Source organism: Mobula birostris, chromosome 12 (assembly GCF_030028105.1).
Source record: "Mobula birostris isolate sMobBir1 chromosome 12, sMobBir1.hap1, whole genome shotgun sequence".
Lineage (NCBI taxonomy): Eukaryota > Metazoa > Chordata > Chondrichthyes > Myliobatiformes > Myliobatidae > Mobula > Mobula birostris.
In genome coordinates, this window is record NC_092381.1 from 47,828,022 (window position 1) to 47,854,095 (window position 26,074).

Genomic DNA, 26,074 nt, shown 5'->3' on the forward strand with positions numbered 1-26,074 from the left:
ATATTTTGTCAATGTTTTGCTTCTTCATTAGTACATTAGTGATCTGTTGTGTTTGATGATCTGGATTATTTTTGAAGTGGCAGCTGATGTGCTCTTTTTTTTTCAATGTTTCTCCTCCAATGTATGTCCTAGCATTGGAACAGGATTTGTAGCAGACTAATTAATAGATTACTATGATTAGGAAGCAACTCTTATTACAGTACATTTGTTCTCCATCTGCCATTTTTCTGCCCAAATTTCTGACTGATCTCTGTATAGTATCCAAGTATGAACAGATAGTTCTTTCTGCTCTGTCCTTTGATAACCTTCCTCAGTATCCACAACTCCACCTATTTTTATGTTGTTTGCAGTCTTACTAATTAGACCACCCACATTTTCATCCAGATTATTATATCACAGACAACAGTTCTCAGCACTAATCCTTGTGGGTGATGAGAGGTTCATAAACCTACAGTCAGAAAAACACCACTGTCACCATTTTCCTGTCTTCTATGAACACATCACTTTTTGCATCCAACTTGACTGCTCGCTGTGGATCCCACGTGACATACAGTAACCTTTGGATCAGCTTACTGTGAGGGAACTTATCCAATGTTCTACTGATATCCATGCTGATAACATCCATTTCCTTGCCCTTATTAATCATGTGTGTGACTTTCCTTAATGTTCATTTGAAAATATACATTTATAAATATACAAGTTTTTTATAGGAAGATAAAAGTTGTCATTATATTGATTTTTCTTACTGGTTCTTTAAAAACCTGCCTTAAATTGGTCACTGTTGTTTTTCTCCCCATCTATAGACTGTTCTGAGGTCTCTGCACTTACCTAAGAATAATAGCCTTTATGTTCTCACACCTGACATAGCTCAACCAGGATTAGATGGACCAGCAACAAGTCAGTCAAGGTAAACTGTTGTATAATTTTTTATTTTCTGTTATTAGAACCTTGAATCTTTACCAGTTGTGGTGCTCCTTGATCTCGTTTACTGTATTTGATGCTCGAAGAATAAGCAGTCATACAATAACAAAGTATAAATATGACTTGTGTAACCCTTAGGCCCAGCCAAACTGAGAAATCTCATTCATGTGGATGCTGCGTGAGGTGTTGCCCAGTTACAAATCTGCGCTGCAAAATATCAGACAGTAGAACAAATGCAATTAACTGATTGAATTTTATAAATTTTAATCTGAATATAGGGTTAGTAAAGAAAAAAGGCCCATTTTAAGAGGAAAGTCAAAAGTGCACATTGGAGTTCACAAATATGGCCATTCATCAACCATCGACCTCCTCCAAGCATCGATGACCTTCGGACCCTCGCTCCCGGTCCACTCCGTCCGGTGGTCTCCCAGCTGTCTCTCTGCACACACGTCTTTCTTCCTTCTCTCACTGACCAAGCGACCCTGAAAATCTCTCTTCCAGACTCACAAGAAACAACGACATTTCTCTCGTTGGATGGCCCTCCCCACCACCCCGACCCCACCCCCCCCCAGCATTCCAAGACCTGCTAACTCCAGTCATAATCCAAACATTGCTGCTACAGAGAAGCCATTACATTAGCAGTGAAACATTACAGAGAGGCTATTACATTAGCAGTGAAACCTTACAGCACGTTACACTTGTATATTGAAATTTTCTGTGATGCAGATAGATTAGTTTTGTTATAATTGCCTACTAATTTTGCTAACTGTCCGCAAGTTTAGAAAATTGGGGCTTAGATGTTGAAATTCCTCTTGTGTTTTTCTGCACACATTCCTTGTTGCTGTGTTGTTAAGGAGCCATGGAAAACCTGGAAAAGGTAAACTATTGCAATTTATGCTATATTTCCAGGATTTTCATAGGCCTTTCAGTAAACTGGTCAGTGAGTGAGGGAAACCCTGCAGAAATTCAGTCCCTATGGATCTAATTGAATTGAATTACCTTTATTACTTGCATCCTTCATATACATGAGGAGTAAAAAATCTTTATGTTACATCTCTGTGTAAATGTGCAGTGTGCAATTTATAGTAATTTATAAGTAGTATGTACAACAGGACGGTCAATATAACATAGAAATATAAATGTTCAGCATGAATTAATCAGTCTGATGGCCTGGTGGAAGAAGCTGTCCCAGAGCCTGTTGGTCCTGGCTTTTATGTTGCGGTACCATTTCCTGGATGGTAGCAGCTGAAGCAGTTTGTGTTTGGGGTCACTCGGGTCCCCAGTGATCCTCAGGCCCTTTTTACACACCTATCTTTGTAAGTGTCTTGAATAGTGGGAAGTTCACATCTACAGATGTGGTGGGCTGTCCACAAGAGTGCTGCGATTGAGGAAAGTACGGTTCCCATACCAGGCAGTGATGCAGCGAGTCAGGATGCTCTCAATTTGCCCCTGTAGAAAGTAATTAGGATTTGGGGGTCCATACCAAACTTCTCCAACCGTCTGAGATGAGAGGCGCTGAGGTGAAAGGGTAGTCTGCAGCTATTTATCTAAAATTATTTAAAAATTAGCAGTGAGCATGTTAGCTCTTTAAGAGGATCATCAGTTTTATAGTGCTTTTTGTAGACTTCCTAATTAAAAGAAAAATATGGATTACTTGAACTCCAAGGGAATTCACTTGAGGGAAACACTTTCTTTTCCGGATGCTTATAACTATATGATAGGTTAATGTTCAAATTATCTATTCACGTTTAAATTTCTAGTAATTGTTTCTGTTTTTTGGAGATGCCAGAGGAGTCTGAAAGTGTAAGACAAGCTATGTAGATCAGAATTGGTTTCATTATCACCGGCATGTGTCATGAAATTTGTTAACTTCACAGCAGCAGTAGTACAATGCAATACAAGATAATATAGAAGGTTCAAAGGTCAGAAATGTATACAGTATACATACTGAAATGCTTTTTCTTCGCAAACATCCAGAAAAACCGAGAAGTGCCCCAAAGAATGAATGACAGTTAAATCTGGGAACCCCAAAGTCCCCCCTTCCACGTATAAGCGGCAGTGAGCAAGGATTCCCCCCCCCACCCAGCCAAAAAAAAGCACCTATCGGTACCATCACTGAGCCCAAGTGTGTGCTAAGCAATAGCAAAGACACAGACCAAAGTTACCCCAGAGGCTTCGCATTTCATCCGAAATTTAACAATCCATAGGTTCCCTCTCTCCCTGGCAAGGGAGAGGGAGGTGCCCCCCATTTTCACAGCAAGCAGGAGACATAACAACAACTCACTGGTTCATGATGTTAAAAGGCCATTTCGTCGCTTTTTTCAAGCTCTGTATCCGAAGATTGCAAAGACCTCGGGTCTTCAGGGGACAGTGAAAGATTTTCTGCGCTCCCCGATGACACACAAGTCTCCTGGCGTGACACCGACCCTCGATCCGCCTGTCTCCAGAGCCCCGAGATCTTAGGCTTCCGAACACGATTGAGATACTCAGGCCAAACCCTTGGCATGTCAAGTAATGGCCAGTTAAGGAACCCCGAGAACAAGTCCCATTCCCGCAAAGAACTGAAGCCTACATGTAACTTCAGGTCAGGGTCTTCAAAAAAACCCTGAAAGGGGAAAAAATAAAGATATTAAAGATAATAAAGGAAGAAATAGAGCTGTTTCCGAAGATGCAAGCAAAGGAGTTGCCGTTGGTGCCATCATCCCTCCTAAAGAAAAAAATCTATTACATTACTTATATATATATATATATATATATATGTGTGTATTAAATAGTTAAATTAAAAATAGTGCAAAAACAGAAATAATAAAAGTGAGGTAGCGTTCAGGGGTTCAATGTCCATTTAGGAATCGGATGGCAGAGGGGAAGAATCTGTTCCTGAATCATTGAATGTGTGTCTTTAGGCTTCTGTACCTCCTTCCTGATGGTAACAATGAAAGGATGGCATGTCCTGGGTGATGGGGATCCTTAATATGGATGTCACCTTTCTGAGGCACTGCTCCTTGAAGTTGTCTTGGATACTATGGAGGCTAAAAGATGGAACTTGGCTAATTTTACGACTTCCTGTAACTTTTAGTCCTATGCAGTAGCCTTCCTCTTTCTCCCACCCCCCCCGCCCCATATCAGACCTGTCAGAATGCTCTCCATGGTACATCTATGTAAATTTTAAAATGCTTCAGTTGGCAAACCAAATCTCTTCAAACTCCGAATGAAATATAGCCGCTGTCTTGTCTTTATAGTTGAGGCCAGGTTAGATCCTCAGAGATCTTGACGCCGAGGAACTTGAAGTTTCTTACTCTCTCTACTTCTGATCTCTCCATAGGAATTGGTTTGTGTTCCCTCATCTTACTTTTCCTAAAGTCCACAGTCAGCTCTTTTGGCTTACTGACATTAAGTGCAAGGTTGTTGCTACAACACTACTAATCTAGCTGGTATATCTCGCTCTTGTATGTCTTCTCATCTCCATCTGAGATTCTACTAGGAATGGTTGTATCACCAGCAAAATTATAGATGGCATTTGAGCTCCACCTAGCCACGCAGTTATGGGTATAGAGGGAGTAAAACAGTGGGGTAAGCACACACCCCTGATGTGCGCCAGTATTAACTGTTAGGAGGTATTATCACCATTCCACACAGATTGTGGTCTTCCAGTTAGAAAGTCAAGGATCCAACTACAGACTGAGGTACAGAGACCCAGGTTCTGTAGCTTATTGATCAGGACTGTGAGAATGATGGTGTTAAATGCCTAGCTATAGTCAGTGAACAGCATCCTGGCATAGGTGTTGTATTGTCTGGGTGATCTAAGGCCGTGTGAAAAGCCACTGAGATTGCGTCTGCTGTAGACCTTATTGTGACAATAGACAAATTGCAGTGGGTCCAGGTCCTTGCTGAAATGAGCTGATTCTAGCTATGACCAACCTCTTAAACCATTTCATCGTCATAGATGTGAGTGCTACTGGGCAATAATCATTTAGGCTGCTCACACTAGTCTTCTTAGGCATTGGTATAATTATTGCCTTTTTGAAGCAGGTGGGAACTTCAGACCGTAGCAGTGAGAGGTTAAAAATGTCCTGAATACTCCCGCTAGTTGGTTGGCACAAGTTTTCAGAGCCTTACCAGGTATTCCATCAGGGCCTGCTGCCATGCGAAGGTTCACTCTCCTTAACAACAACCTAACATCACCCTTCGAGACAGAGATCACAGGGTCTCCCGGTGCAGCAGGGATCTTCACAGCTGTAATTATGTTCTTCCTTTCAGCGAGCATCGAAGGCATTGAGTTCATCTGGTAGTGAAGCATCGCTGCCATTTGTGCTTATTGGGTTTCGCTTTATAGGAAGTAATATCCTGCAAGCCCTGCCAGAGTTGATATGCATCTGATGTCTCCTCTAACCTTACTTGGAGCTGTTTCTTCGCCGCAAGTCATACCTGTTTTTCTTGTACAGATCTGGGTCACTTAATGCACACGATCTAGCCCTCAGCAATTGATGAATCTCCTGGTTCATCCACTGCTTTTGGTTTGGGAATGTACAGCAAATTTTTGTAGGTACACTCTCATCCACACAGGTTTAATTAAGTCGGTAACAGCTGTGGCATACTCAGTCGGATTTGATGATGAATTCCTGAATACAGTCCAGTTTACCAATTCAATGCAGTCCTGTATGTGTTTCTGTGCTTCCCTTGTTTATACCGTCTTGATCCTCACTCCTGGTGCTGCAGTCTTCAGTCTCTGCCTGTACTCTGGAAGTAGAAGTATAGCCAGGTGATCAGACCTTTCCATAGTGTGGGTGTGGAGTAGCACAGTAGGCATTCTTTATGGTGCTGTAACAGTGGTCCAGTATGTTGGTTCCTCTGGTAGTATAAGTGATTTGTTGATGGTAATTATTATAGTGACTTTTTCAAGCTGGCCTGATTTAAAATCCCCCAAAATGATGGTGAAGGCATTGGTGTTAATCCCGTTGCTCGGATCAGCCAGAGCACTTAATTGCAAGATATTCAAGGTCTACTGAGCAGAATTGGGACAACACTGATACATTTGTGCACCAAAAGGAGTTAGTTATGAGGCATACACCTCCACCTCTTCTTTTGTGAGACTCTGTAGTCTTATCCTGATGGTCTATGGTAAACCCATCAATATGAATCGCTGCGTCTGGTACAGAAGGATTTTTTTTAGATTATGAAGACACGCAGTCCTCTTTTATTGTCATTTAGTAATGCATGCATTAAGAAATGATGCAGTATTTCCTCCGGTGTGATATCACAAAACACAGGACAGACCAAGACTGAAAAAAACTAACAAAATCACATAATTATCGAAAACCCTGTTTTCTTGAACGCATCTGTATCTCTGACTGGCAGCCAAGTTTCCTGTGAAGAGTCTGGCGAGAAGTACAGCCATAGTATCAGCATTGTTTCCATCAGTTTTAAACAGTGATAGATTATTCAATTTCATTTAGACATCTTTATTGATTGTACAGACACTGGAAGAAGTTGTGATTCTTAGCTGTGTCTGGCTGAAACTGGAATATTAATTGTATCCATCGAGCTGTGCTGCACGAGATCACCATCTTCAAGGCGCTCTGGAAGTAATATTTATCATATTTGTCCTAACATATTTATATATTACGTATTGAATGCGCAACGTCTATTACTGTGTTCCCATTCCCATTTGTTCTAGCTAATATTGTTTACAGTAAGCAAAAAGCAAACTTTATCACATTTGTGAGACAGGTTGATTTGTATTCCAAAACTGAGGAGCAATAGCACCTTTACTGTCTGGAGCGAGATGTACCAGCTGGTTGAATGGTGTCGCAGCACCAATTTTACACACAACGTCAGTAAGATCAAACAGCTGATTGTGAACTTCAGAAAGGGTGAGGTAAGGGACTATGAACCAATCCTCGTAGAGGGATCAGAAATGGAGCGAGTGAGCAATTTCAAGTTCCTGGGTGTCAATATCTTGGAGGATCTAACCTGATCCCAACCTATCGAAGCAATTATAAAGAAGGCAAGACAGTGGCTATATGGACAATGGCTATTAGGAGTTTGAGGAGATTTGGTTTGTCCATGAGATCACACAAACTTCAATAGATATACCATGGAGAGCATTCTGACAGGCTGCATCACTGTCTGGTAAGGTGGTGGGGGGGGGTGTTGCTGCACAGGACTGAAAGAAACTACAGAAAGTTGTAAAACTAGTCAGCTCCATCTTGGGTACTGCCCTCTGTAGTATCCAAGACATCTTCAGGAGTGATGCCTCAAAAGGGTAATGTCCATTATTTAAGGACCCCCATCACCTGGGACATGCCCTCTTCCCATTGTTACCAGCAGGAAGGAGTACCAAATTCTGAACAGCTTCTTCCTCTCTGCCATCCCATTTCTGAATGGGCATTGAACCCATGAGCACTACCTCACTTTTAAAAGTTATTTCTGTTTTTGCCTAGTTTTAATTTCAATAATTAAGAACAATAATTGTTATATGCGTGCATTGATTATAATCAACATGGCTTTGACTGTAGTGAACTATTACTGATACAAATGTAGGATAAGAATAGAAAGCATTGCAGGAGAAGGGTAAGGTTTTTACCATTTCTGGCTTACTGGTTCATGGTTCTTGCTTGTGTGACCAAAGAAGTGCATGGGGAATATTTGATTATTTGGTGCCTTAAAATTCAACAGGAAAACGCAGCAGAGAAAAGCTCTTGAATGTCTAGAAGCATTTGTTGTTTACTTGATACCATTGAAAGAGCGAACTTGATATTTTCAGTTCTTTTAAGATTTTGATATTCCAGGATCTTTATTTTATGAACTATCCCCATGGTGACATGACATTGTATTCCATTTATGTCATCTGATCCCTGCTTGTCCAACTTCCAGTGTTGTATAAGCCAAATTTTCTGCAGTTTAATATGGAAAGACTGAAGATAGTGTCTTCATTTCCTGGCACAGACTCCATTTCTGACACCACCCCCTGCATCCCCCCCTCCACACTTCTTAATTTCTGTCTCCATCTCTGGAGACATCTTTTATAAACCAACCAATTTCCATGGTTATCTTGAGTATACCTCTTCCCACCATGTCTCCTGCAAGAATGCTATTCCCTTTTCTCAGTTTCTTCATCTTTGTGTCTTTCTTCATCTTTGTGGTTCCCTTGTCCATTCGTCCCTCTCCATGACCAAATTGTTACACCTGCCCATTCACCTCCTCCCTCACGTCCATTCAGGGCCCCAAACAGTGGTTCCAGGTGAGGCAACACAACCACAGCAGATATGCTGGTGAAGTCTATTGTGTACGGTGCTCCGAATGCGGCATCCTCTGTATTGGTGAAACCGGTCATAAGTTGGAGTACTGCTTCATTGAGCACCTCTGCTCCATCCACCAAAAGTAGAACTTCCTGGTGGCCAAACTTTTAAATTCTGATTCACATTTCCATTCAAATATGTTGATCCATGGCCTCCTCTTGTGCTCAGACAAGGACACCCTCAGGGTGGAGAAGCAACACCCTATGTAACATCTGGGTAGCCCCCACATGAATATTGATTTCTACTACCGGTTTTAAAAAAATTCCCTCCCCTTATGCTCTTCTATTCCCCACTCTAGCCTCTTACCTCTTCTCACCTGCTTATTACTTTCCTCTGGGTCTCCTCCTCCTTCCCCCTTCCTTTCTAGTGCTGAAGAAGGGCCTGATCCCAAAATGTGGACTGCTTAATTCATTTCTGTAGACGTTGCCTGACTTGCTGAGTTCCTCCAGCATTTTGAGTGTGTTGCTCTATTACATTGGGTGTCGATTCCATTGCTTACTCAACTACTGTTTGAGATGTTTGGAGTTATGGCATCCTTTTGATCCTAAAGTGAGCTTTCAATGGAACATTCTTAGTTACAGAGATGTCAGTGTAAGTGAAGGAAATGCACTGTGGTCACAGGTGAGGATTGCCAATCATTACTTAATTCATTTCACACCTTTGCGGGGGAAAATAATTGATTAAAGGTTTAAAATATTATGGTATTGAAAAATGATGTGGAAAGCAACACATTTCAGTACCATGGATGAAAAATGTGGACTGAAGATGGAATGATAGTTTGTAAGTATAAAGGAGTGAAAGATGGTTTTGTTTTGTGAAAGGGGTTGAAGAGACAGTTTGGAAAAGACGAGCTCTGTACTTAATGCCACCAGTTATTTGGCTGTTGCTCATTTACTGAGTTTTCCATTTTAAATTTGGTAATTGACAATTTAGAAGGCATATTGTATTAATAGTATATCTTTCCCTTAAACTCGTTGCAAAAACATATATTGTGTTGAGAGTTGATATAGTAGTTTTGAGAGTTGCAGTATGATGGAAGGAGCCCAATTAATACTAAAGCCTCAACTTGCCACCAGGTGGTGTGCATGATCAAAATCAGATGGCCAGTGTTTGTTAGAATCATTTCTGATCATTGCTGTTGTTTGCAGTGACATTTCCTCTTGCATCAAAGAATAAGTTCTCAAGTGTGATCTACCATATACTGATGCAATTTATATCATAGTATTTTTGAGATCTATTCACTAGGATCTGCAAGAACTGTACCTTGCAGTATTAGAAACCATAGAAACTACAGCACAGAAACAGGCCCTTTGGCCCTTCTTGGCTGTGCCGAACCATTTTCTGCCTAGACCCACTGACCTGCACACGGACCATATCCCTCCATACACCTCCCATCCATGTATCTGTCCAATTTATTCTTAAATGTTAAAAAAGAACCCGCATTTACCACCTCGTCTGGCAGCTCATTCCATACTCCCACAACTCTCTGTGTGAAGAAGCCCCCCCTAATGTTCCCTTTAAACTTTTCCCCCCTCACCCTTAACCCATGTTCTCTGGTTTTTTTCTCCCCTTGCCTCAGTGGAAAAAGCCTGCTTGCATTCACTCTATCTATACCCATCATAATTTTCTATACCTCTATCAAATCTCCCCTCATTCTTCTACGCTCCAGGGAATAAAGTCCTAACCTATTCAACCTTTCTCTGTAACTGAGTTTCTCAAGTCCCGGCAACATCCTTGTAAACCTTCTCTGCACTCTTTCAACCTTATTTATATCCTTCCTGTAATTTGGTGACCAAAACTGAACACAATACTCCAGATTCGGCCTCACCAATGCCCTATACAACCTCATCATAACATTCCAGCTCTTATACTCAATACTTCGATTAATAAAGACCAATGTACCAAAAGCTCTCTTTACGACCCTATCTACCTGTGACGACACTATTAGGGAATTTTGTATCTGTATTCCCAGATCCCTCTGTTCCATTGCACTCCTCAGTGCCTTACCATTAACCCTGTATGTTCTACATTGGTTTGTCCTTCCAACACGCAATACCTCACACTTGTCAGTATTAAGCTCCATCTGCCATTTTTCAGCCCATTTTTCCAGATGGTCCAAGTCCCTCTGCAGGCTCTGAAAACCTTCCTCACTGTCTACTACACCTCCAATCTTTGTATCATCAGCAAACTTGCCGATCCAATTTACCACATTATCATCCAGATCATTGATATAGATGACAAATAACAATGGACCCAGCACTGATCCCTGTGGCACACCACTAGTCACAGGCCTCCACTCAGAGAAGCAATTCTCTACCACCACTTCCATCGAGCCAATGTCTAATCCAATTTACCACCTGTCCATGTATACCTAGCGACTGAATTTTCCTAACTAACCTCCCATGCGGGACCTTGTCAAAGGCCTTACTGAAGTCCATGTAGACAATATCCACTGCCTTCCCTTCATCCACTTTCCTGGTAACCTCCTCGAAAAACTCCCAACAGATTGGTCAAACATGACCTACCACGCACAAAGCCATGTTGACTCTCCCTAATAAGCCCCTGTCTATCCAAATGCTTGTAGATTCTGTCTCTTAGTACTCCCTCCAATAACTTACCTACTACTGACGTTAAACTCACCGGCCTATAATTTCCCGGATTACTTTTCGATCCTTTTTTAAACAACGGAACAACATGAGCCACTCTCCAATCCTCCGGCACTTCACCCGTAGACAGCGACATTTTAAATATTTCTGCCAGGGCCCCCGCAATTTCAACACTAGTCTCCTTCAAGGTCCGAAGGAACACTCTGTCAGGTCCCGGGGATTTATCCACTTTAATTTTCCTCAAGACAGCAAGCACCTCCTCCTTTTCAATCTGTACAGTTTCCATGGTCTCACTACTTGATTCCCTCAATTCCATAGATTTCATGCCAGCTTCCTTAGTAAATACAGACGCAAAAAACCTATTTAAGATCTCCCCCATTTCCTTTGGTTCCGCACAAAGCTGACCACTCTGATCTTCAAGAGGACCAATTTTATCCCTTACAATCCTTTTGCTCTTAATATACTTGTAAAAGCTCTTTGGATTATCCTTCACTTTGACTGCCAAGGCAACCTCATGTCTTTTTGCCCTCCTGCTTTCTTTCTTAAGTATTTTCTTGCACTTCTTATACTCCTCAAGCACCTGATTTACCCCCTGTTTCCTATACATTTCATACAACTCCCTCTTCTTCTTTATCAGAGTTGCAATATCCCTTGAGAACCAAGGTTCCTTATTCCTATTCAATTTGCCTTTAATCCTGACAGGAACATACAAACTCTGCACTCTCAAAATTTCCCCTTTGAAGGCTTCCTACCAATCACATCTTTGCCGGAGAACAACCTGTCCCAATCCACGCTTTTTAGATCCTTTCTCATTTCTTCAAATTTGGCCGCCTTCCAGTTCAGAACCTCAACCCTAGGACCAGATCTATCCTTGTACATGATCAAATTGAAACTAATGGTGTTATGATCACTGGAACCAAAGTGCTCCCCTACAGAGACTTCTGTCACTTGCCCTAATTCGTTTCCTAACAGGAGATCCAATATTGCATCCCCTCTAGTTGGTCCCTCTATATACTGATTTAGAAAACTTTCCTGAACACATTTTACAAATTCTAAACCATCTAGACCCCTAACAGTATGGGAGTCCCAATCAATGTATGGAAAATTAAAATCCCCTACCACCACAACTTTATGTTTCCTGCAGTTGCCTGCTATCTCTCTGCAGATTTGCTCTTCCAAGTCTCGTTGACTATTGGGTGGTCTGTAATACAATCCCACTAATGTGGCCATACTTTTTTTTGTTTCTCAGCTCCACCCATAGGGACTCAGTAGACAAGCCCTCTAATCTGTCCTGCCTGAGCACTGCTGTAATATTTTCCCTAACAAGCAATGCTACTCCCCCACCTTTCATTCCTCTGCCTCGATCACATCTGAAACATCGGAACCCTTCTTCCAATCTTCTTCCAATCCAGATATTTTTCAATGATGTGTTATGTTCACTAAGAGTATTTTGAATTGATATTATACAGTGGATTCTGGTTAATTTTGATCCATTGGGTCCATTACATTTTGGCCCAATTAAGTGGCAGTTCCAATTAGCCCAAGATTCATGGAAATCATTAAAAAGGTATATAAAAAAAGACAAACTAAATTTACCTGAGTAACAAATTATGTATTTAAATGAAATACAAAATAATCCACCAGAAAAAGCAGGATCTCCCAGTGGCCATCCATTTCAAACCTACTTCTCATTCCCATTCCGACATGACATTCTATGGCCTCCTCTACTGCCACGATGAGGTCACACTTAGAATGGAGGAACAACACTTTGCATTCTGTCTAGGTAACTTGCAACCTGATGGCAGGAACATCAATTTTTCAGACCTGGTTATTGCCCCCTTGCCATTCCCCATTCTCATTTCCCTAGCTCACTTTATCTCCTTACCTACCCATCACCTCCCTCCAGTGCTCCTCCCCCTTCCCTTTCTTCTATGGCCTTCTATCCTCTCCTATCAGATTCCCCCTTCCCCAGCCCTGTATCTCCTTCACCAATTTCTCAACTCTTTACTTCACCCCTCCCCCTCTCCTGGTTTCACCTATCACCTACAACCTTGTATTTCTTCCTCCCCCATCTTCTTATCCTGACTTCTCACCTCTTTTTTTTCCAGTGCTGATGAAGCGTCTTGGCCCAAAATGTTGATCGATTACTCTTTCCATAGATGCTGCTTGGCCTGCTGAGTTCCTCCAGCATTTTATGTGTATTACTTTGATTTCCAGCATCTGCAGATTTTCTCTTGTTTGAAATACAGAACAAAATCAAACACTACCAATACTACTACAGTATTATAAAATGGTGTATTAGTTATTGATGGAGGAATTCATCCACTGTACACTGAAGTAATGACATTGTTTCATTTTCACTCCCAGCTGTTTCTTGAATCTCCAAGCCTGAATGCTTGAAACTGCAGTGAGCATAACAGTTATGAATTGTCTTGCTGCTTATTTCTCACTCACTATCAGTGACAAAAATCAATGCTTTCTGATCACAAACACATACAACTGACGCTATTTAAAAAATCTTTTCTTTCAGCACTGTGTACTGTCAGACAGTCATACAAGTGCCTGTGACTGATGTTTGTTAGCAACTGTTTGTCAGCAGTCTGCTGTCCCAATTAAGCTGCATAGTATCTCCAAAAAACAAAAGGAATCCCTGTTTTCTTGATTAGTTTTTGTTCTTTAAGAGCTGTCCCAAATAAGTGGTTGCCCCGATTAACTGATGGCCCAATTAACTGGAATCCACTGCATTGGGAAAGATGCCTTGTTATTTTCAGTGGTTTTGGTAAGGCAATTTGGACTAATGAGTTAATAGTACCAGTTAAAATATGAGCGAGATTAAAAAGGTAGCCTGAGATTTTCGTTCCCACTCATATTCTATAGCTCTAAGCGCCAAGAGGTGAATTCTTACTGTCACAATTACCTGAGCTGATGGAGTGCATCACCTGAATAATTTTTTTAATGCAAGATTTTAATCCGAATGAGTACCTTTAAAATTGCTCCATTTCCAACAAATTGGTCCAGTGTGCTGTGAGCTACCAGATGCTGCACATGAAAGCAAGAATGCTGTAGTTCATTTGCTGGAAAATTGCAAATGTCACTTCACTCTATAAGAAAGGAGGGAGGCAAAAGGCACAAAATTATAGACCAGTTAGCGTGACTTCAGTGGTTGCAAGATGTTAGAATGTATTATTAAGGATGAGGTTTCAGGGTACTTAGAGGCACATGATAAACGGGCCAAAGTTAGTATAGTTTCCATAATATTTCTTTATTTTCATAAGTGGAAATTTTGCTTAATAAATCTGTCAGAATTCTGAGGAAATAACAGGCAGGATAGACAAAGGAGAATCAGTTGATGTTGTTTACTTGGATTTTCAGAAGGCCTTTGATGAGGCTGCTATCAAGATACTAGCCCATGGTATTACAGAAAAATTAATGGCATGGACAGAAGACTGGCTGACTGGCAGAAGCATTCGAGAGGGTCCATTGAATGATTATGAGAATGATCTCATAATTCAGTGGGAATGAAAGAGTTAATGTATGAGTAGTGTTTGATGGCTCTGGGCCAGTACTTGGAGTTTAGCAGAATAGGGTGGGTGGGAGAGGCATTTCATTGAAACCTACCAGACATTGAAAGGTCTAGATTGTGGATGTTTTAAGTAGTGAGAGAGTCTTGGAGCAGAGAGGACAGACTCAGAATGGAAGGACGTCTCAGTAGAGAAGAAATAAGGAGGTATTTTTGTGGCAAGAAGTTGGTGAATCTATGGCCAAGTCACTGGGTATATTTAAAGCAAAGGTTGAAAGGTACTTAATTAGTAAGGGTGTCAAAGGTTATGGGGAGAAGGCCGGAAACTTCTACTAGGATGTTGATGCACTTGGATGCAGCAGCCTCTTTGGGTCCAACCAAAGTTGTAACTGTTTGTCTTTTACGCCTTTTTTTGATTGCAAGACACTGCTGATTATCAAGATCCTCAAATACTGCAGATCTACCCCACTAGTGAGTTGTTGGATGATGGTGGAACTGGTCTTGTTACACACTGTGTTGCAACCTGCTTCAGCCACCCAGGGAAGAAGGCGTCAGAGGTGGTGCGTGATCCAACAGATGGTGCGGATGATTGTCTTGTTCATTTTTGTTATGATCGTAAGACCCTGTTGGACATCGGTAATGTAGGATACTGCAGGTCCGATTCACTGGTTCATTAGTGATACTAGCAGAGAAGTTGCTTGGCCTTATTTCTGGCATGGATCAGGCCTTCATTCATGCCTTGGGGTCACCTGGTGCAGCCATTGAGGAAGGAGAGGAAGGAGACGCAGGAGCTAGCTGTGCTGCTGAATTCCCTGCTGGATAGGGGGCTGGCCCTTCCTGCTGTGCTACCCTTCAGTGTGGAAGACAAGCTGGATTGCGCTTGTCTGGGGCATCTCAACGCAACGAGGAACTGCTGCAGGTTGTTCTTGTAGAAACGTGGCTCCACGACTACATTCAAGCACCATCAATCTACAGTGCGTGAAACTTGGAGACTTGGGCTATATTATTATCTTCTGATTTTTTTTGTATCTATGTTTTTCTGTTATCATAATTATATGTGTTGTTTGTGACTGTTGGTTCGGTGTTTTGCAGTTTGGCACTAGAGGAATGCTGTTTCTTTTGGCTGTATTCATGTGTATGGTTGAATGACAATTAAACTTGAACTTGAATGGGTTTTTCAAGAGAAAATAAATCAGCTGTGATCAAATGACGAGAATGGCTGTGATAAGGTGGAGATCAAGGTTGTCCAGGTAACATTATTGTTCTCAATTATTGTTGAGAAGTGGAAAGATTAATTTAAGCAATGACAGAAGTTTGAAACTTTCATTTTCTCAATTTGATCAAATGTTTATTATTAAATCTTGAGGTGTTAATATAAGATCATAAGACATAGGAGAAGAATGAGGTCATTTTGCCCTTCAAGTCTGCTCAATCATGGCTGATTTATTATCCCTATTATTCCTATTCTTTTCCTTTCTTCCTTTGATGCTCTGACTAATCAAGGACCTATAAAATTCCTCTTTAAATAACCCAGCGACTTGGCAATGAGTTCCACAGATTCAGCATCCTCTGGCTGAAGAAATTCCTCCTCATACCAAAGATGCAAGTGTCACAATAAGTTCACAGTAAGCGGTGGTGCAGGTGCAAGAGGCAAAATGGCTGGCCCTTTTCTCATCTATCTTTATTTGAGCATAAAGATTCCTGAATTGTACACGGCTGGGGAAGGAAAGAAAGGGAGAGGAGTACAGGATTAATTAAAGACAATCTTATAATGCTCGAGAGAGAGGATGTTGCAGAAGGATCAAAGACAGAATCTGTTTTGTTGAAGCTAAGAAACAACAGAATGAATATTAATACTGCTGAGTGCTTCTGTAGATCTCCAATGAGTGAGATCAAGGTGAAATCTACATTTAATGATAAATGTTGCATTTTGCCTCGGAAATTAGAAATGAGATACTAAGGTCTTGCTTGGAAGCACATTGTGAAAGAAAAATGATGAGTATTTTAATCCCTTTGGGGGTAAACTATGCAGGATGTAGTACTGAAGCAGCTGCATTAATCATGATGGACACAAAAAATGCTGGTGAATGCAGCAGGCCAGGCAGCATCTATAGGAAGAGGTACAGTCGACGTTTCGGGCCAAGACCCTTCGTCAGGACTAACTGAAAGAAGAGATAGTAAAAGATTTGAAAGTGGGAGGGGGAGATGCAAAATGATAGGAGAAGACAGGAGGGGGAGCGATGGAGCTAAGAGCTAGAAAGTTGATTGGCAAAAGGGATGCAAGGCTGGAGAAGGGAAAGGATCATGGGACGGGAGGCCTAGGGAATATCAGGTGTTGTTCCTCCAACCTGTTGGATGTCTGTTATTTGTCAAGTAGGGTTCCGTGCACAATCCTGATTTGATGGAGACGGACGTGAGAGCATGGAGGAACATCTGGTGAAACTTCTGAAATGCCTGCTTCGCTTCTGCTGCTACTGTGTGGTCCAGAATTTCTGGAGGAGAAGGCCCCGAGTTCTCGGCTTTGCTTGTTGCTCGGTGGCCGGGGCAGGGTCGAAGTGCTCGGCAGAGGGTGGTGCTCAGAGAGGCTGTGTTGGAGGGGCTGGTCGGAGGCTTGAAGTTTTTGGACGGACTCAGAGTCCGCTGCGGTCGGGTGCTTCCAATGGTGCTGCATCGGCAAGTTTGCGGTGCTTGGAGGTTCATGGCAGGGAGAGTTTCTCCCTTCTACCACCTGCATGAGATGATGAGGCTATCGGGACTTTGAGACTTTTTTTTACCGTGCCCATGGTCTGCTCTTTATCAAATTACGGTATTGCTTTGCACTGTTGTAACTATATGTTATAATTATGTGGTTTCGTCAGTTTTAGTCTTGGTTTGTCCTGTGTTTCTTGTGATATCATTCTGGAGGAACATTGTATCATTTTTTAATGCATGCATTTCTAAATGACAATAACTGAGGACTGAGTGTCCTCATAATCTAATCTAACCTGAATGTGGCTTCATCTTGACAGTCGAGGAGGCCATGGATAGATATATAAGAATGGGAATGGGACGTGGAATTAAAATGTGTGGCCACTGAGAGATCCTGCTTTCTCTGGCGGACAGAGCGTAGGTATTCAGCGAAACAGTCTCCCACCCGCATTGGGTCTCGCCAATATATAGAAGGCCACATTGTGAGCACCAGACGCAGTATATCACCCCAGCCGACTCACAGGTGACGTGTCGCCTCGCCTGGAAAGACTGTCTGGGGCCCTGAATGGTGGTGAGGGAGGAAGTGTAAGGGCATATGTAGTACTTGTTCCGCTTACAGGAGGGACATCGGTGGGAAGGGGTGGGGGGCGGGGACGAATGGACAAGGGAGTCGCGTAGGGAGCAATCCCTGCGGAAAGCAGAGAGAGTGGGGGAGGGAAAGATGTGCTTAGTGGTGGGATCCTGTTGGAGGTGGCGGAAGTTACGGAGAATTATATGTTGGACCCGGAGGCTGATGGGGTGGTAGGTGAGGACAAAGGGGAACCCTATTCCTAGTGGAATTCCTAGTCCTTCCTCCACCATCAACTCTGCTCTCAAACACATCTCTCCCATTTCATGCACATCTGCTCTCACACCACCCTTCTGCCACCCCACTAGGAATAGGATTCCCCTTGCCCTCTCACTATAACTCTGGGCTCCCCCCCCCCCACTTTCTTTCTCCCTAGGCCTCTGGTCCCATGATCCTCTCCCTTCTCCAGCCTTGTATCCCTTTTGCCAATCAACTTTCCAGCTCTGAGCTCTATCCCTCCCCCTCCTGTCTTCTCCTATCATTTCGGATCTCCCCCTCCCCCTCCCACTTTCAAATTTCTTACTATCTCTTCTTTCAGTTAGTCCTGACGAAGGGTCTTGGCCCGAAATGTCGACTGTACCTCTTCCTATAGATGCTGCCTGGCCTCTGGCGTCCACCAGCATTTTTTGTGTGTGTTGTTTGAATTTCCAGCATCTGCAGATTTCCTCATGTTTGTGTTTTTAATCATGATGGGCTGCCTTTGTTGACCGGCATTTTGGGTTGTCACTTGCTATACACATTCATCAATACTATTAAATCAGAATGAAAGTATTTTAGGTAACCCTTAGCTCACTTGTGTGTTTTTTTTAAACCCACCACCCCCTCACTACTAATCCACCAAGAAATTCTACTTTTGGTGGGATGGAGCAGAAATGCTTGATGAAGTGGCCTCCCAGTTTACATTGGGTTTCATCTATGTAGAGGAGGCTGCATCAGCAACACCAGATAAAATAGACGACCCCAGCAGATTTGCAGATGAAGTGTTGCCTTTTCGGGAGGACTGTTTCGGATACTAAATGGGGGTGAGAGAGGAGATGAAGGGACAGATGCAGCATTTCTGTTGCTTGCAGGGATATGTGCCAGGAGGGAGATTAGTGGGGAGGGATGAATGAATAAGGGAATCATAGAGGGAGCAATCCATGTGGATAGCAGAGAGTTGGTGGGAACTAAAGAGGTGTTTTGTGGTAGGACCCCATTGAAAATCACAGAAGTTTTGGAGAATGATGTATTGATTCAGAGCTTTGTGTGGTGGTAGGTGAGTTAAGGCAGTCAGGAGATAGGCTGAGTGCGGATGTCCGGGAAATGGAAGAGATGCGGGTGAGGGCAGCATCAATGCTGGAGGAAAGGAAACCCTGTTCTTTGAAGGAGGAGGACGTCTCTAATGTGCTGAAAAGGAAAGCCTCATCCTGCTGATTTGTCACCACCTTTGATTTGGCTAACAACAGTCATGCCATCAGTAAACTTGAATATGGCTTTGGAGCTGTACTTACAATAGCTGCACAATCCTAAGTTTAAAGCGAATGGAGCAAGGGGTTAAGCATACATCTGATCCTGTGCTGGTGGTCATTGTGGAGGAGATTTTGCAAATCCAATGTTTGGCATCTGCAGGTGAGGAAATTGAAGATCCTGTTGCTCAAGGAGGTACTGAGGCCAAGGTCTTGGGGCCTATTGATTAGTTTTGAGGGGATAATGGTGTTGACTACAGCTCTGCATTCAATGTCTTGATATATGCATGGCCACTGTCCAGATGTTCCAGGGTTGAGTGAAAAGCCAATGAAATGGGATCTGAATTTGATCTGTTGTGATGGTAGGTGAATTGGAGTGGATCCAAGTTGCTTCTCAGTCAGGAGTTGATATGTTTCATTGCCAACCTCTCAAAGCACTTCATCACAGTGGATATAATGGAGGGAAATATATGCGGTAGAATTGACAATGGACTTGGGTTAAATGAAGTATGTTGGTTGTGTGCAGCTCTGTTTATAATGGCTTTGAAAAGTGACGAACAATATAATGGTGAACCAATTATTGAAAGAATGCTCCTAATTATCTTTGCTTAGCTGACAACAGCATTTAAAGACTAAAGAGGTATTTATTAAAGTGGATATTCTCTTCATCATAAACATATATGATGTCTTTATGTACAAAAGTAAAGACCAATAAATTGAGCCTTGTAAGTTTAGGAAGATTTTGATTTAGAGTGTAATGTACTTCATTGGGTGAGCACATTTCATAAAGGGGGAAAAGAAATGAGTTGATTGGTTTCTAGAAAAAAATTGATATGAGAGAAGAGATGAGATGTAACGGAACTTCAGATATCTTGTTATTCATTAACATTTGTAACAGCGTTAATTATGTAAGATCCATTTTGTATCTTGGATCATTATCTTATCATTAATTTGATCAGCCCTGGGGGAAATACCATAATAATAAGCTAAGCTTTAGAATTTGATTAATACAGAACTGTAATCTGTAGTTTGGAAATGCATATGATGACATATGAAAATTTCCAAATTTTAAATACAAAGTAAACACTAAAGCCTCATCAAAAGTGTATTTGCTGCATTTTCAAGCTGTCACATGCTGTCTGTCCTTCGAACATCAATCTGCCCAATATAGCTGTACAAGCCACATCAAACATTACTTGCTCACAGTGATTTAATATTTTTACTTTATGTAAATATGCAGTAATTACAGTAAACTTGGTTTCTGTTAGCTTAAGCTAGTATTGTACTCATAGTAAAAGAATGTCTTTACTGTGTGCCATAACTTATTAATTGTTAGGACCATCAAAGACGTATCAAATTTGCTTTTCTCAGAAAACACCTGCTTCATGTGTACTTTGTGTGACTAAAATCAAAGTGAATCTGAATAGTATTTTAATGAATGCATATTAAAATTATTTGCTCTCTTAGGATTGTCTGTATCAAAATTATGTGCACAGGACAGATTGTAGAGGAAAGCAGAAGACAAAATCAAGTGCAACACTATCATGAAATGGCTGTAAAGTGTATAAATATTTTCAGTGATATTGAAAAGTATTTTAATGGTTTAAGAAAAAAGTTTCATAAGGATTTTTAAAATTTTCAGTAGATTTGGAATAAAATAATGAAATGGGTAAAATTAGTGCTGAAGTAGAAATGCCAAATGATATCCATTACTTTCATTGGTTTATTTTTCATTGATGCAAGGCTGGTACTGTCACTGAGCGTAATTGTTAAACAGTCTGCTCCCTGATCTCAGGCATAGGTGGCATGTGTTGATCTTAGGCTGGTCTACCCAGCACGCATTTTTTTTGTCTCCCAGCTCAGAGGCCCACAAGTGAGAATGAGCGGATATTTGTAGCATCTGCTTCCTTTTGCCATTATACAAGCTCTTCATACTTGGTATCTTGTTTCCTCAAAATTATTTGAGCCATTTGATATTTTTCTTCCTATCTGTTTTAGTTTCAGCTTTATTGGTATTTGTGTTATGTATTTATTAGAGATTGCCACATCCCGTTGTTTGCCACCTTGTGAGTAATTGCTCTTTTTCAGTGTATGTTAAGGAAATGTTTTATTGTCAGTGATGCTTCATTTCAGAAGAGAAATTAAAATCCCTGTTTGAGGGGAAAATTTAAAAAATGCGACACTCCACCATTTGATGCAGAGATGGAGTTCTCTCTGTGTTCTATGCAACTCTTGCCTCTCGTTGTACACTATCAAAATACTTTGGTTTTGTTCTGCTCTTTGGTATCTTTTCTGTCTAATTTGGCTGCTACATTCTTCATAGTTGTTATTGACTGTGCTTCAAAAACAATGCATTTGTCAACAGCTTATACCATTTCTTTCTTTCCTAATCCATGCAAGTAAAATGGATAATTCTGAATCTTCAAACTAAAGCAAACCAATACTGTAATTTGCTTTTCCGGTGTATTAGCAAAATTTTAAGATGTTGTAAAACTTTCACAGCCGTGTATTCTTCAGAATGTTGCTATTAATGACCCCAGTTATGAGAGTTGGAGTGTCAAATTGCACAAAAAACTAAGTAGTATGATTGAGGAGAAAAAACTCAGTGAATCTTCTGTTATGGTTATGCAGCAGGAAAGATGAGACCAAATTGGTTTGCATCTTCCCTTTGAAAAGAAAAAGTGTGTACTTTCACGAGTGAAATTCAACGTAAAATACTTAATTCTTGGAAAATGTAGATGGTCATGAATTTATTTAATTGAGTAAATTCCAAATAGAGTTGTATAACCCTTTCTTCTTTCTCATTTGCTCATCCTTGATTTCATAGTTTTTTTTCTTATAAAATTAGCATATGTCCTGGTAACTTGTACTTTGGGCAGCATAATATTATATTTTGGCAATATTTATGTCATGGCAGATTATAGTTGACAAACAACTCAAAGAAAATGTAAAAAATATTGAAGTAATGTAAAACAGGAGATAATTATGTTTCCATTTGAAATAAACATTTAAAATAAATAACTTTTCCAAATGATTGGTTTATCCCGATACTTGATGTCTGTTAAGTATAAAGAGTAAATTTGCTGGTAATGTCCTTTCTGGTCACTCCCAGTGTACTACTTTGCTTTATCTACAGACTATAAATGAATCTGTTAAGACTTGCCCAATTGCTAGTCAATACTCCTGGGATTTTGCATAGTCAGGCCGAGAGCAAGTTTGAACATGCTCTTCCCTGATTCTGTTGTTTTTGTCTCTACTCTTTCAGTGCCCTACAGGAATCATTAAATGAAAACTTCATGCTGATCATTACGCATCGAGAAGCCCAACGGGATTATAGCCTAAACTTTCCGGGCACCAGAACTGTGCAAGAGGTGAGCAATATTGGAGTCGGGGAGGTATAGGCAGCTCATTATCACCAACATAGGTTCTGCTAAAGAGGTTCTAAATTTTTGACAATTACTGCACAAATCTCTGATTTTCTTATGTGCTCTTAAAATTGAAATGTGAGCTGTGTTATTTTACTAGTACAGGAAGCTAAGCAATTATGATGACTGCTTATCAATTGCTATTGTATGTGTTTGACTCCCAGTTGGAGAGATCATGTGCAACTAGGTTAAAAAGTTAAACGTGAGCTTGTTAGATTCACTAAGGCTGACAGTACAGAAGTAAAATAGCTTGTATTAATTTTTATTTTGGCAACTAACATGTTTTGATTTGTGTAATACAAGGTAAGTTCCTAATGTCAAACTGTACTTTTGTTTAATTCTGTTATCTTTAAATAGTAACCATCATCCTCTCCTCAGTCAATATCACAAGAGTATTATGAGCAACTTCTGAAAATAAGCTTGAGACAGCTAGAAACTCATCAATAACTCTTTGACTATTTAGTAAAAACATTCCCTTTCAAACATATACTGAGTTTAAGATTTGCTAAATTCACAGTTGTTGAGAGCAGCGTAGATGGAGAATTTTCTGGTGCTCTATTTATCTAAACCCTAAAATTGAAGTTGCATTTTCTTGATGCAAAAGGCAATATTCTGTTATTACTGTTCATTAATGAATGGTGACTCCCATGGAAATGGGCAATGATTTTGATTTTCAGCAGCTTTGTTAATGTGAGATACCATTTGTTTAATTTGATGGTTAAAACATCAGGTTATGCTTTATTTAATTTGCAATAAATGAAGTTGGTTTCTAAATTTGAAGATTTTTATGCCGCTTTATGAATCTCTTCACCAAATTTAATTAAGATGTATTTGCTGCTTTTGTCTTTTGATAAAAGGAAATCTTTCCAAACAATTTCACAGGCCATAATAGATCCTTTCTCTTCCCGCTTAAGTCCTTTTCACCTCTTAGTCATAGAAATTTATGACACAGAAGGAGGCTGTTTGATTAATTGTGTTTCCAATGGCTGAGAGAGAACTCTTCAGACTAATCCCACTTCTCAGCTCTAAGTTCTTTGCTTTGAGGCACATATAGGTACTTTTTAAAGAGATGAAGATTTCTCCTTCCACCAAATTTTTTGAGCAGTGTGTTCCTTGGATAGAAAAAAAACTTAATTTAACTCTTACTACCTTGATAGTGACCCCCAATTTATTAACATCTCTATTGAGGGAAATAAAGTAATTCTTTTGGACTTGTCTAGTCTTTTCATAACATTCTGCACCCCAATTAAATCTCTTCTCAGCCTCTCTCATTCTGTAGAAAACAATCTCACCCTACCCATTCTTTTCTTATAATTAAACCATCAGTCCTAGAAACATCTTCATATTTGCACTGTACTCTTACTAGTGCAATCTCATTTTTCCTGTAACTTGATGTCCACAGAGCAAAACAATGCTGTCAGGCTGATTGTTGTTCAATACAGGTTGAGTATGATCTCTTTTCATATTCCGGACCTCTGCAAATAAAGGAAATAAACCCATATACTTTGGGAACTATATTATTTACCTTTCCTGTTGGCTTCAGGGATCAATAGGCAAGCACTTCTCAACTCCCCCGCCCCCTCTACACACTACTATTTATTGTATTCACTGCTGAATCCCACTGTAATCAGATCATTTTCTGTTGTTTCATATTACTTGATAACTTCCCAGTAATCATTTTTCTGATAATACATGTAAATCAAGGAAAATGCAGATGCTAGGAATCTGAAATAGAAACAGAAAATGCTAGAAATTCAGCAGTTTCGGCAGTGTCTGTAAAATGGAAAAAACAGTTAGTTAAAGTGTGAGTTCAGGAACCATTTCGGTATGTGTTTTGTGATAACTTCATATTATTTTAATTAAGTATATTGGTCACAATACAAACTGTCTTTCATTAGTTAGCCTTATAAATGCTGTCTTGCTCTCCTCTACTGTATTGGAACCAAATTTGTAGCCAGAGAAGAGAGGGTTTAAAAAATGATGGTCAAAGCCCATGCTGTTGCATCCTATACTTCTCTTAGTTACCTAGGATGTTCTTTTCAGGATTTCCCTATTTATCAAAGATTTTTATCTCTTATCATGTTCATTTCTGTAATTTTTCAACCACCATTCCTGTGCCTTTGTGGGTGGTAGATACAAAATATCAGTTAGAATCATACCTGTGCCTTTCACCTCCATAAACTGGTGAGCTTTTTGTCTTTAAAAGGCCTTAGTCATTCATTTCTTTGCCCTTGAGTATTAGTAAAAGGGTTTTGAGTTTTTCTTGATTTTAGCTGAAAATTATGTAACTTGGATGCAGCAGCCACTCCAGGTCTATTCAAAGGTATATTTGTTCATCCAGTACGTTTTTTTTTACAATTGCAAGTTGCCGCTGGATACTAAAAACATCATGTACTGCCGGACTATCCCATCAGTGAGTTGATCGATAAGTTAATGGAGCTGGACTTAATGCATACTGTTGTTGTGTTGTTGCCTGGACATGTTGCATACCGTTGTTCTGTGATGATGCGGGGTGCGACTGATTGTCTTGGATGTTTTTATTGAGATCAGAGAACATTGTTGGACATTGGTAATGTAGTATACTGCAAGTCCAGTTCACTGGTTCATTGGCGAGACCAATGGTGACAGAGCTGCATTTGCTCGGTTGTGATGAGGACTAGACCAAAGCTGCGGGCTCCCCTTTTGATGCCGCCTGGTAGGGGAGATGCCAGGGTGGTGTGGGAGAGCCTCTGTGAGGTGCTCTGGAGTCTGTATTGGGTTGGAGCCTGGCCCTTCCCATTGGTGCTGCTCTCCAGCAATGTTCCCCATGAGGTGTGCGCGCGCACACATCTTTTGCTAGTAACACACAAAGCAATTTAAACTGCGCACAAAAGGTTGTCACCCACTCCCTTGTTGGCATGTTAAGTATATTTCGTGTTCATACACAATCCCATCTCCTTTTCCGGTTTTTGATGTGGACAGTGATGACAACGTGGAGTTTGTGGATTTGTCTGCAGATTTTAGAACTGGCTTATGTATATTTTTATTGAAGAAATTATTGATTCACTGTGTCAAATTCCAAAGAAGCAAAGGGCATGACGCATAAAAGAACTGCTAGTTCATTTAAATTAGAATAGCTTAATGAAGCAGTAGCAACAGCTATACCGAAAGCTCATGAAGTCAAGAAGGTACAGCTATGAAAAATATTTATGTGCAGAACTGGTGTTATCTGCATGTATCGTCGTGATGTAAAAGTTGCTGGAGAATTTGCAAGTGGGAAGAAGTGGAGTGATATTTGGAAACTTGACTTTTTAAAGCTTCATTTAGCAAGCAAATCACATATGGATGGTGTGTAGAAGTTCCGGCAAAAAAATCCTTCATTATCCGCTACAGGCCTCCTATGTATGTTTTGTGAGAGTGTAGATGAACGAGAGAGAGAAAATGTTCAAACCCAGAGATCAAAATTCATATTGACAGTGTTTTGCTAGCTGTTAAACTGAATACCTCTACATATAAAATTCAGTGTGCACACATTATTGTCACTGAGCAAAAAGTTACACAGCA

The 26,074-nt window shown here is 40.6% G+C and overlaps 1 protein-coding gene across 2 annotated transcripts in view; it reads left to right on the forward strand.

Moving 5' to 3' along the window:
• The window catches only part of faf1 (Fas (TNFRSF6) associated factor 1), a 368,750-nt gene that overhangs the window by 62,004 nt on the left and 280,672 nt on the right, over nucleotides 1-26,074 (forward strand). For both annotated transcript variants that reach the window (XM_072273767.1, XM_072273768.1), the window contains exons 6-7: nucleotides 804-907; nucleotides 22,372-22,477. In XM_072273767.1, coding sequence (XP_072129868.1) covers nucleotides 804-907; nucleotides 22,372-22,477 — 210 coding nt within the window. The remainder of the gene's footprint in view (nucleotides 1-803; nucleotides 908-22,371; nucleotides 22,478-26,074) is intronic.